Genomic DNA, 12849 nt, shown 5'->3' on the forward strand with positions numbered 1-12849 from the left:
GATTGGGCTATAAAACATCAAATTGTGGTTCCAAAGCCCTATCGTGCTGAAATATTGCGCCTGGCCCATGAAACGCCCTGGGCTGGTCACTTAGGAGTCAGGAAAACTTATCATAAAATTCTCAGTCACTTTTATTGGCCTAATCTCAGGCAGGATGTAGCACATTTCTGTAAAACTTGTCACACATGTCAAATGGTAGGAAAGCCGAATCAGACCATTCCAAAGGCCCCTTTACAGCCAATTCCTGCATTTCAAGAACCATTTAGTAGGATACTAATAGACTGTGTTGGGCCCCTACCAAAAACAAGATCAGGAAATGAGTATATGTTGACAATTATGTGTACATCAACTCGGTTCCCAGAAGCCATACCACTGAGAAATATAAAGACAAAGACTATAGTGAGAGCTTTAGTCAAATTTTTCACTTTATTTGGCCTCCCTAAATGTGTCCAGTCCGATCAGGCTCCAACTTTATGTCTGGTATTTTTCAACAAGTAATGGATCAGCTAGGCATTAAACAGTATAGGTCATCCGCCTATCATCCAGAAAGTCAGGGTGCTCTTGAGAGATTTCATCAAACTTTGAAAAACATGATTAGGACCTACTGTTTTGACACAGAGAAGCAGTGGGATGAAGGAATTTATTTTCTGCTCTTTGCTGTTAGAGAGTCAATTCAAGAGTCTCTTGGTTTTAGCCCATTTGAGCTTGTATTTGGACATACAGTCCGTGGCCCACTTAAGCTCGTTAAAGAGAAATTCCTATCAGACGATGATGATTGTCTGAATATTTTGCAATATGTGTCAGATTTTCGTACAAAACTCTCTAAAGCATGTGAATTAGCCAGAGAAAATCTTGAGTCATCTCAGCAGTCAATGAAAATCAAATACGATAAAAGCACCTCAAAACGGAAGTTTGAACCAGGTCAAAAAGTTCTTGTTCTACTTCCAATTCCTGGCAAACCACTCCATGCTCGTTACTTTGGGCCATACCTAATTGATAAAAATTGAGCGATTTAAATTACATCATAATAACACCTGACAGGCGAAAACAAAAACAGCTATGTCACATAAATATGCTTAAGCCATATTTGGATAGGGATAATCCTACTATAACTCAGCCTGTCAGTGCAGTCAGTTCAAACCATTATGAAGATAGTGATACTGAAACTGACTTAAGTGAAAATACTCTAAACTCAAAGCTGGGCTCGGTCAAGCTTCAGAACTCAGAAATCCTGGAGAAGCTGGAGTCTACAAAGTTGGCACACCTCCAGCCAGAACAACAACAACAGGTAAAGAACTGCTCCACGAATATAAACACCTGTTTCAAGATGTTCCAACGAGGACAAACGTCATCTATCACGACGTTGATGTTGGGGACAGTAAGCCTGTAAAACAACATCCATACAGACTGAATCCAACAAAAGCGAAATATCTCCAGGAAGAAGTCAAATACCTGCTGGACAATGACTTTATTGAACCCAGTAAAAGTAACTGGAGTTCGCCGTGCATACTTGTTCCCAAATCAGATCACAGTTATCGTATGTGCACGGACTTTAGGAAGGTCAACACTTTAACAAAGACAGACACTTTCCCAATCCCGAGGATTGATGACTGCATCGACCGAGTGGGAAAAGCCAAGTACGTGACGAAATTTTGACCTACTGAAGGGATTTTGGCAAGTCCCTCTGACGGATCGTGCTCGTGAAATATCCGCCTTTGTTACACCAGACGGATTGTTCCAGTACAAGGTGATGCCATTCGGAATGAAGAACTCTCCGGCAACGTTCCAACGGATGATCAACGACGTCATATCCGGGCTAGACGGGTGTGCAGCTTACGTTGACGACGTAGTCCTGTATAGTGACACCTGGGAGGAACACATCAAGCTCATGCGGAAGTTCTTTGAGAGACTGAGCAAAGCAATGTTGACTGTCAACCTTGCCAAATCTGAGTTTGGTTGGGCTAGGGTAACTTACCTCGGACATACTGTAGGACAGGGTGAGATAAAACCTGTTGATGCTAAAATCAGTGCCATTTCAAGTTTTCCCATACCAAACTGCAAACGACAACTGATGCGCTTTCTCGGTATGGCTGGTTACTACAGAAAATTCTGTCCAAATTTCTCCACAATTACTGAGCCTTTGACTAACTTACTTAAAAAGAAAGTAAAGTTCGTTTGGTCAGAGCAATGTCAACAGGCATTTGATACACTTAAAGCCATACTGCAAAGTGCCCCAGTGTTGTCTGCACCAGATTTCACTTTGCCATTCAAATTAGCTGTGGATGCTAGTGATACGGCTGCTGGTGCTGTTTTATTGCAAGAGGATAGTCATGGTGTAGATCATCCTGTTTGCTATTTTTCACGCAAATTTAACAAATCCCAGAGAAACTACTCTACAATTGAAAAAGAGTGTTTATCTTTGATATTAGCTTTACAGCATTTTGAAGTTTATGTTACTTCTTCAAATCAGCCAATAGTGGTTTATATTGATCACAACCCTCTTGTTTTTCTGCAGAAATTTAAAGGCAAAAATCAGAGATTGCTAAGATGGAGTTTAATGTTACAGGAGTTTAATCTTGATATTAGACATATCAAAGGCAGAGACAATTTAATTGCAGACTGTCTCTCTCGTATTTAGAGTTTATTGTTGTTCACTTTCAAGAAATTTTACTTTAGAGTAAAACAAAATTTGAGTACTTAAATCCTTTTCAAGATTACATTTGCAAAAGAAAGATTTTTCTTTGAAAAATTTTCTTTTTTTTGAAGAGGGGGTGTGTTATGTAGGTCATTTCCCCCACACTCATCATGACCTGAGTTCAATTAGTCTAGAACATTCCCAAGGTCACTGCCCTTGATGACCTCACAACCTTGAATTCAATTAGTCATGTTTGGAATGTTCTGGAAAGTTGATTAGTTGTGTAAGGGAGATAATTTTAGAACAGTAATTAGCATGTCAATAAAAGTTCTAGATTGTTCTTATATGCCTTTATAAAAGGGACGTGCACAGCTTCCAGTCAGACTTTTGGGATCGTGTCTCTTGTGTGTTACTAAACTCCAGCAGTAGTCATTCTCAAGACTTTTCAAGACCTTCACTGTCAACGCTGGATTTATACTGTGGTCTTTGTGCAGCTTCAAGCCTGCAAGCCAAAGGACTGTTCATTCATCCAACTGACTGTTACAACTCTGAGACTGGAGCTTTGCCGTCCCAGCTGAGATAAGTAGTCTGTACACTTTTAAAGCTTGTACTCTGTCCTAACTTAGCAATTAGTTTTGTTTTCGTAATAAATTTTGTTTAAACGGAAACTGCTGAGTTCACACCTTTTGTTCGTTTTCTCTGCACGTAATACAACCAAAAGTAATTTATCTTTGTTTGAAAATTCATAATATAGATATAGGTCTTTGAATTTTTTTGTGAAGTGGAATGAAAAAGATTATCATCTGAGGAACGCTGTGCTTACATACTTTTCCAGTGTTCATCATGAAAACAGAAAACTGAAACAATAATGCATCGAGTCTGTACACTATGAAGACGTATAAGAAATAGTCAGACACTGTTTGTGGGTGTTTTTGCCTTGTACTACAGAGTACTAAAGTACTAATATTTTTATTTCAGTATTGAAATCACTACCGTACTACAAACTATGTTATTAAAGGAAAAAATTATTTCAGTAGCAATTTATTTGAGTTCTTAGAGTCAAATATCATTTATTCATAGCTAATAAGCTAGGTTTATCAATATCGATGTTATGCGAAAGAGATGGGAGACTTTTTATGCTTTTATTCTGACAGCTAAATTTTACAGCAACTTGAGTAGGAAGTTCTACTGGAAACCCATGCAGCAGGGATTGACGTTTGGAATATACCACTATGCAGGAAAGGTGAGACAAGAACCCTCATTGAGGGACTTACCAATAGTCAATACTACTATTATACCAATTCATTTGTTGTAGCTTCCTGCTTATATAGAATAGTCATTGAAATGTCAGTTTAAGTTTACATATGAATAAATATATGCGTGAAGAATGTCTCACTTTTGCCACTTGGATACCAATTGAACTCTTTGAGTGCTGTAAATTTTCCCACCAAAATTGTTGTGCAAAATTTTGCCAATTTTTCATAAGTTTTTTGTAATTTTTTTGACAATTTTGGACCAAATGCATATTACTTTTCATCGGCTACAGTTTTTGATCAAATTTTTGAAAAAAATCTGAAAAAAAATTGTCTGGGTTACATTTTATAAAGGTGGCAAAAATTGACTTTGGCGCTCAAAGGGTCAAGCTGATCAATCATTCTAGATCTTTACATGGCCCATAATGTGTTATTCTGTAACATTTTGTCAATTTTCCATATTCTGATCAGCATGAATGATATACCACATGAAATGTTGCTTCACACAGAGAGAGCCAGAATTTTCTAACATCAAGGGATTTTGTTCATCGATATTTATAGTAGTCAATAGGTGATTTTCATGTGAGAAAAAATCACTGTATCATGCCACTGCTGTTCTGTAGGTCAGTATTATAGATTTACACTCCTTACCATGCCTGGATATACACAGATTTGTGGTGAATGAGTAATATCAGTATTTTTCACCCAAACATGAGTAACTTTGTTTTGTGTATTGAATCAGGTGTATTACGATGCCACTGGGTTCCTTGAAAAGAACAGAGACACGCTGGCTGCTGACGTCGTCCTGCTGATGAGGGCTTCTGAAATGCCATTGTTGAGAGTGCTCTTTGAAAGACAACTCACTAGAACTGGTAGGTTTGTGTTTTTTAATTTGTAAATCTGAAACTAAAACTGAAATCAGACTGAAATTGCGAGATATCAACAACAATAGGTGTCAATATCAACAACAATAGGTGTCAATGTTTAATGGAATGACAGCCAGTCCTGGATTTTGGTTTGGTTTGCAAAGTAGCACACTGAAACATATACACTGTATTTTAAAAATTGTAAGAGAGATCTCAAATAAAATTCATTGCTATTTCAGAGTTTTCAATACTCATTGAAAACTATAGCCCTCCCTGAGTGTCAACGTTAAGTACAGGTCATACATATACAAACAGCATGTTACAGTTGAAATCTTTTGACATTTTGCAACAGTGGGAATTAAATCAAAAAACAAGGTTTCTCGTTTTGTTTGCACTCGGTGAATCTCTAAGGTTTGATTGGAGTAGCTTGTTTGTACACAGTGCAGTGGTGAATTTGGATAAGTGCATTGTGCTTTTGGTCTCATGGGTTGAAGGGCTAAGCTCATCTTCCAAGAATTTTAGCTTTTAAATCAAACTTTTGTTTTTGAAAGTCTTTGGTGTTGCTATTGGTGTTTGCATCAACAGGTGGTCGGCTGTAGGGAATTGCCTTGTGAGGGCGCTAGTCAAATACTTGCTGTAGTAACTTTTGATTCAACATACCGGTACACTGAGCACTGGGCACAAATAACCATTACAACTCACCGTTTATGATAATTTCTGTATTCCGGTACATACAGGTCAACTTATGGATATTGAAAAACCCCGGAATAACATGTACCGGCACATCCGAGGGATTCATCCCAAGGTACAATGATCAGCTCAGAAATTTTTTTAATTTTGAAAAAAATTTTGGCATTTTCACCCACAGGTAACCTCGCTGATGGTAAACCCAGAGATGACTACAAATCGCAGCCTGCCCAAATTTACAAATACAAAGCACCTATGCGAAAGGTAAAAAAAAATACCCTAAATTTGTGTGTGACCTTTTGACCCTTGCTTAGTCATCATGGATATCAGTGTCTGGGTTAACCATCTGATAGTGCATGGTTTATGTTCAGGTTATTATGTGGACTAACAAAGTTCTTTACTAAACACTGACACATGCAGAGTAGTTGACCCTGACCTGACAATCACATTTCATATTACTTATTTTTCACTACTAACTTGCCATTACTAAGTTATCAGTAGTAATGTATGCATGTGTGTATGTAGGTATGTGTGTGTATATATATATATATATGTATATGTATATGTATATATATATATATATATATATATATATATATATATATATATATATATATATATATATATATATATATATATATATATATATATATATATATATATATATATATACACACATGTATGTATATATGTATGATTTTATTCAATCATTTATTCATTTATTCATTTATACAAACATAAACATGCAGGTATAATGCCTTAAATGAATGAATGAATGAGTCAGTTTTTATGAATGGATATACAGGATGGAAATATGCATACATACATGGATTCATTTATGCATGGATTCATTGATGTATGGATTAATACATGCATGCATTGATTCATACATGCATGCGTGCATGAATACATGTATACTCAGTATTTTCATTCTAAATAGATAGGAGCTTAAATGAGTCTGCCATAGGTATTGTTGACAAGCATGCATCTTGTATTCTTTCTATTTCCTGAGTAACTGAAACAAAGCAATTTTCTCAGTTTCTGATTTTGTTGAAATGTTCATATGTACAGTTATTCCCAGGACTTTTACCCAGTGGACACTTCAACCTAGCCCAATCCTAACCCTATCTTCAACTAATGGATTGAAAATCTCAAGGAACTAGTGTCCAGTCCTGATATCATTTCCATAGCTGAAGATTCTTCCCAAAGATTTTACTGTCCTTTAGAATTATCATCCTTTCTCTACCAGTTTTGTTTTCCAATGTTCTGACTATGTACTAAGTATATCTGATAGTGTATAGCCAGGCTCTTGTGTTTCTGCCGTGTATATCTTGTAAAAGATGTTTTCCAATACTGATTTTGATTTCAGAGCCAGAGTGCCATGCTTGCAAGAGAGGATGGCGTCACACAGAGTAGGAACAAAATGACGGTGGCTTCCTATTTCAGAGTAAGTGCTTGCATTGGTTTCTTTGATGCGTATCTGGTCCAACCTCACTGTTTTCATGTTGGTGTTAGTGATCCAGTATGTGTAAAAAATCAGAGGACTGTGAATTGAAACTGTAGTCATCGTGTAACTGTTGAAAAATGAAACTCCGGAGGGTGTCCATGGCTCTTGATACTCAGTAAACATGACATTCTTAGACACTTTTCAGACCAGAGCACCTGTCCAATAAGAATGGATCTTTCATACATGTAACACTGATCTAATGGAAGTGAACCCATGTAACCTTGACATAAGAAAATCACACCTCAGTGACTCTATGGTATCAATGATAAGCAGGTTTAATTCATTACACTTAATTGTTTACAAGTTTTGCAAATATTTTTAAACATGTCTGACAGAAAGTTGCACACACATAGCATAACATGTTTGTGTGCAGGCCAGTTTATGTCGTTTTCATAGATTCCAGTTGCCACATATATAAATATGGCAAACTGTGAAAGCATGAATTGCTTCCTGAGCATCAAAAATGAGTCCACACCAATGTATACTAGAAAGGTTTTGTAAAAACTTTCATAATCTAAATATCTTCCCCTAGGCACATTTTATCCTAAAAAGCAGGCAACAACTTTTCAACTGTTTGCCCTTTCAATTTGATTGAACTATAACACTTTTGTTTGTAGTATTCTTTGATGGAGTTACTGAGCAAGATGGTTAATGGAACACCACACTTTGTGAGATGCATCAAACCCAATGATGAGAAGACAGCCGGACACTTTGAACACGACAAAGTGATGACTCAGTTGAAATACACCGGAGTCTTAGAGACCACCAGAATCAGAAGACAAGGCTACTCTCACAGAATAACCTTTGCTGATTTTCTCAAAAGGTAAGACAATATAAATTTTGATGATGGGTATGTGAATTGTGATCAGGTATCACAGGTATGTAAGAGTATCTCAAACCATACACTCCGAGTTCCAAAACCGAGTCGGACTTACAAGTCCGAGTACTCGGACTTGCATACTCCGAGTAAAACTGCTTACTCGGACTTGTATACTCCATGGCCTACTCGTACTTGAATACGCCGATACGTGTTCCTATAAACGCATATTTTGCCATATCGGTCAAGAAACGATCTGTAGAAAAAAGGTATTTTATTACTCATGGAGTTTACGGCTAGCGCGGATCGATATGTCAAAAATCTGCTCTTTTGAAAAAAAGAATTTCATTTTCACGATGTCTTGTAATCTGTTGCGCAATGTATATTTAACCATAGCCCTGCGTACGATGCTGTGTGTTCTGCTACAGCTAATCGCCCCGCACGAGCGGGGCGATTAGCTGTAGCGGAACACACAGCATCGTACACAGGGCTAATTTAACCACGGTCCCTCCAAAAGGAGCGACCGTGATTTTACCCTCAGAAGAAAGCTGCTGCCACGGCCAGCAGCGAAGTTTTTTGAAAGATGACTTAGACGTAACATTTACAGTAAAGCCAATAAACTTCAGGCAAGTCCAGCCAGTTACTCAGTTCGATATCGCACAATCGTTCCATTAGCGAAATAAATGCATGACATCACAGGTCAAATCAGGTCATTGTTTACGACCAAGTGGTCACTCGCACTGGGTTCATACTGTACATGAGTGCACTGTGCTCATTTTATTTTGAAAAATTATTAGTTTAATTATTTTATCAAGACATAAATATGCCTAAAATGCTTGGGCAAGTCTATCATGGCCTTGCAACACTAGCAAACCAAGGCCATGACGTCACAGGTCGACAGGTCATTCGTATTCGATAATGGCGTCCGTGTTCTAATACATGTTGTAATTCGCCGCGATGCATCGCGGTGATCATGAAACGTTGTTGTCCCAATTCAAGTCATGTATCAAATCAGGATCTGATCCGGTGATGAAACGAAAAGACAAGACAAACTAATAATTTGCATGACGGTAGCTACACTCGACAACGACAATGACTTGAGCGTGTTGTACAAGATGGTATTTTACACAGATCAGAGAGATCGCGTTAACAACTCTTTTCTCTGAGCGACTGGAAGTACATGTACTGTATACGCTGTTTGCAAATTTTTATCACAAGATCGAATATTTCCTCTGTTTTTCCAGCATTGTTTTTCTATAAACAAGTGTAACTCGGCGTATTCAACTCCGAGTAGGCCATGTACTCGGAGTATACAAGTCCGAGTAAGCAGTTTTACTCGGAGTATGCAAGTCCGAGTACTCGGACTTGTAAGTCCGACTCGGATTTGGAAGTCGAAGTATGCTGTTGAAAGCACTCTTACATACCTCGGTATCATATGCAATAATCCAGCTGATGGTTCTGATCATACACAGACATGCAGACAGTAAAAAATGAGTGGAGAGGGAAAAACTGATTTTTTAACCCCCTTTTCCCTGTTTATGGATTCACCCACCTCATATGAAAACAATAGAGATGAACCAAAGTCGTGCAGTGAAAGGGTTAAGGAATGAATCCAGACTGGAGAAAGTTTACAGTGAAACTTTCAGCAGCAAACTAAACTTTTAAACAATATGACCACACAATGTAATTTAGTCTTTTAAAAGTAATTTTAAAAGTAGATCTTTTTCAGTAAATGACAAATTTGACTATCATTTTGTGTGAAAACATACTAAAGTTCAAGGTTTAGGCAGATAGATTTTCCTGAAGAGGTTGTTATAGTGACTGAGGATGTGTTTGGCTTTTTGTGGAAAACATTGTCTTTGCACCAAAGCCCTGTGGGTTCACTGTTTTTTCCACAGGTACAAAATAATGGCCTTCAAGATCAGTGAAGACATTCCAGAGACCGAATCAACGTGTGCAATTATCCTGAACAGGTGTGAACTTGACAACTGGGTCATGGGTAGGACAAAGGTGAGCATGAGAGTATGTCGGTGAGTGTGTGCTCATGTGTGTGCAAGGTTTAATTATAACATCATAGGATATCATGTTTTGTGCATGAGATACTTTGTGTCTCATCATGGAAGGAATATTTACAATTTCTGATACTTCCCGTGTGTTTATTCCTTCCTTAGGGCAATTGCTGTGTTTACCATTTTCTTCTTTAAATCTGGTACAACGCGTTTGTTTTCTGTGGCAGTGTTTGAGTTCTGCAAATCAGAAACGGAATGAAACATTTAGATTTTCAAATGTGAGAAACCTTTGTTTCGACAAAAAAATGTTTTCTAATTTAAAGTTGGATAGCAGTATGATTTCTAACCTTATTTTTTCAAAAATTCTCATGCTGCAATATCGATGCCTCTCCAAACTTTGAAAACTCTGAAATTTTAATAAGATTATATGAAATATGACTGATTTTGATCTTGTGTGCAGGTGTTTTTGAAGTACTACCATGTTGAGAAGCTTGACAGATTTCTGGAGGCATATCACAAGAAGGCCATAGTGATCCAGGCTAGGATCAAAGCATGGCTGGAACGTGTCAGGTACAAGAGACTCCTTGCAACCAGATGGAACAGTGCAATAGTAATACAGAAATGTAAGTAAGATACAATTATTTAGTACATACCTGGTGTTTATTTTGGGGTTTTCCCTCCTGTTCAATGCACATACTGTAGACAGATTTTATTTGTCCTGAAGTATAATTGAAGAATTTCTCTGTGGTTATATTGGTGCTGATACATTTGCCACTGACATCATGAAACTTGGCGATTGTTTGTACATACCAATTGAAGAGTGAAATAGGTAGCAAGTCTGAATTTTGAGGGCAATATGCACTGACTAATCTGAATTTGAATCTGAATCTGAAGTGTCTTCCTGGTTGCATGAAGTAGACCAAGGGAAAAGAGATTTCAGCATAAAAACTCTGGCACAATCAAAGATTACAAAAAGGGCTGTCCTCGGGGGCCTGTAGCTGCATGCTCAAGCCCTAACTGTAACCCTCACAACTCCCTAGGTCACCGATAATTAATTCAAAATGCTGTGTCTCTTCACTCATGCCAGATTTTGTTTTGGATTCACGTATGATATTGCCTTCAGTAAAAAGTAGGGGTATTGAGTATCTGCATGTTAAGATCTTAATGGATTACGGATTACAACTCTAAATTTTAGCTTCAGGATAGACTTTGAATTCTTATATGAAGCACGCTTAAACTTCAGAGAAAACACAACTTTTACCGCTGCATCATTAAATTCATCTAAAACATGTAAAATTTTGGTTCCATTCTTGTCTTTTGACTGTTACAACTCATATATCTCTGAAAATCAGTTCTGTATGTTATCTTTCTTCAATGAGCACACTTTACTGTATGTTGTTTATCACTGGGTTTGCATGAATTTCTCTTGCCACGTATGGGATGTTTAACAGACTTGTATGCATGTCCTGCATGTTGTGCCCTACTATATCAACAGATGTAAGGGGTTGGTTTGGAAGGATATATGCTAAGAGAGAGCGTGCACGCCAGGAGGCAGCCTCGTACAAGATCCAGCATGGTAAGTGTGATTGAGAATGGCTGGCCGATACAAGGAAGTCTGTTCGCTGTGAAACTACACTTGACAGTGTGTGCAAGTACTATACTTGTGTAAAAGAAACAGAATATTGAGTTTCTTCACTGTCTACAGCAGTAGATTTCTTAGTAAGAAGTTATCTGGTCGTCTGCTTTTTACACAGATTGTAGAATGTTTTGGTTCTGATATCAACCTAGCATGTATATGTATACTTCCAATGCATACTGTTTACACAATGCTTTCAAACTTCATATTTCTGTTGCATGACTTCAAAATCATTGGCAGGATGTATCTTGAATGCTGCCTTCACATTTTTTATTCCGTACTCCAAACGAAATATTTGTCGGTTTTATTTCTACAACATGAAATATTTTGTCAGTTCTTTCCATCATGGACATGCTCTTTTCCATGAGTCAACATACTGTATTGCTTGTACTAAAAAACTCTCTCCTAAAATTCCTGTACATTACAGCTTTCAAGGGTTTCATGACAAGGAGGAAATACAGCCAGCGTTTGAGAGAGAGTAACCTTGCCGCCATGGTAATCCAGAAATACTGGCGGGGATACAGAGTCCGCAAGAGGAGAGAACTCCAACATAAAAGGAATGTCAGAAATATAGTCATTGCCCAGTCAGGTGAGTCCCTCTTTCTGTAACCCTCCGTCCCCCATAATGAAATGAATCCTGCCCATTGTCATGAGCCACTTCAAACTGATATGGTAGGATCTTGCTAATTATTTCTAAAGCAGGTTTATATAGTTTGCTGCAGTTTTTTAGGCAAGTTTTATTTATCAAAACACCATAAAAACACAGAAGAATACAAGGAGAATGATCTCATTAATTTTTTTGGGACCACAAAAGGAAATTGGCAAAGTGTTCCTAGAAGTGCTTTTAAGCTGTATTGTAGGGACTAATGTTGAGGAACATTTATTTGATCAGTATGATGTCATTTGAGAATTACATCATTGATACAGTACAGGGCACTGCTGTAAGCAGAGGTGCATGTTGTTGATGCAGTGTGAATTGCTGTGTATGAAATGCTTCCCTGTCTCTGTTCTTGTTTCTCTTCTGAGTTACTGTTCTTGTTTAATTTTTAGCTCCCATATATGCATATGTATAATGCAAATGGGAGGTATTCTTATAAGGTGGAAAAATGTCGTCTGTATGTATGTATGTATGTACGTATGTATGTATGTATGTATGTATGTATGTATGTCCGTCCACGTCAAAAACTCTTAAACCGTAGCACCTGCTGTCTTAGTATTTGGTGTACAGGTGCACCTAGGGGTGGAGATGTGAATTTGTTCAAATGAACATGTCAGTGCCAAAAATATGCAAATGAGGGGAAAAAAGGAATAATCCTGCAAATGGCTAAAACTCAGTAAGCATTGATCAGATTTGGTTGAAACTTGGTATGCAGATTTCTTTAGGTATTCTAAATTATGTGTGCAAAAATTGGGATGAAATTTGCATGTTTGTATTTTTA

At 37.6% G+C, this 12849-nt stretch overlaps 1 protein-coding gene across 1 annotated transcript in view; it reads left to right on the forward strand.

The window, feature by feature from the left end:
• LOC139143687 (myosin-IIIb-like) overlaps positions 1 to 12849 on the forward strand; it is a 46070-nt gene that overhangs the window by 21590 nt on the left and 11631 nt on the right. The window contains 9 exon segments of the mRNA XM_070714205.1: positions 3790 to 3878; positions 4631 to 4760; positions 5623 to 5705; positions 6811 to 6888; positions 7566 to 7771; positions 9664 to 9775; positions 10235 to 10397; positions 11270 to 11350; positions 11838 to 11999. Coding sequence (XP_070570306.1) covers positions 3790 to 3878; positions 4631 to 4760; positions 5623 to 5705; positions 6811 to 6888; positions 7566 to 7771; positions 9664 to 9775; positions 10235 to 10397; positions 11270 to 11350; positions 11838 to 11999 — 1104 coding nt within the window.

The sequence above is a fragment of the Ptychodera flava genome, chromosome 11, assembly GCF_041260155.1.
Source record: "Ptychodera flava strain L36383 chromosome 11, AS_Pfla_20210202, whole genome shotgun sequence".
NCBI classification, from domain to species: Eukaryota; Metazoa; Hemichordata; class Enteropneusta; family Ptychoderidae; genus Ptychodera; species Ptychodera flava.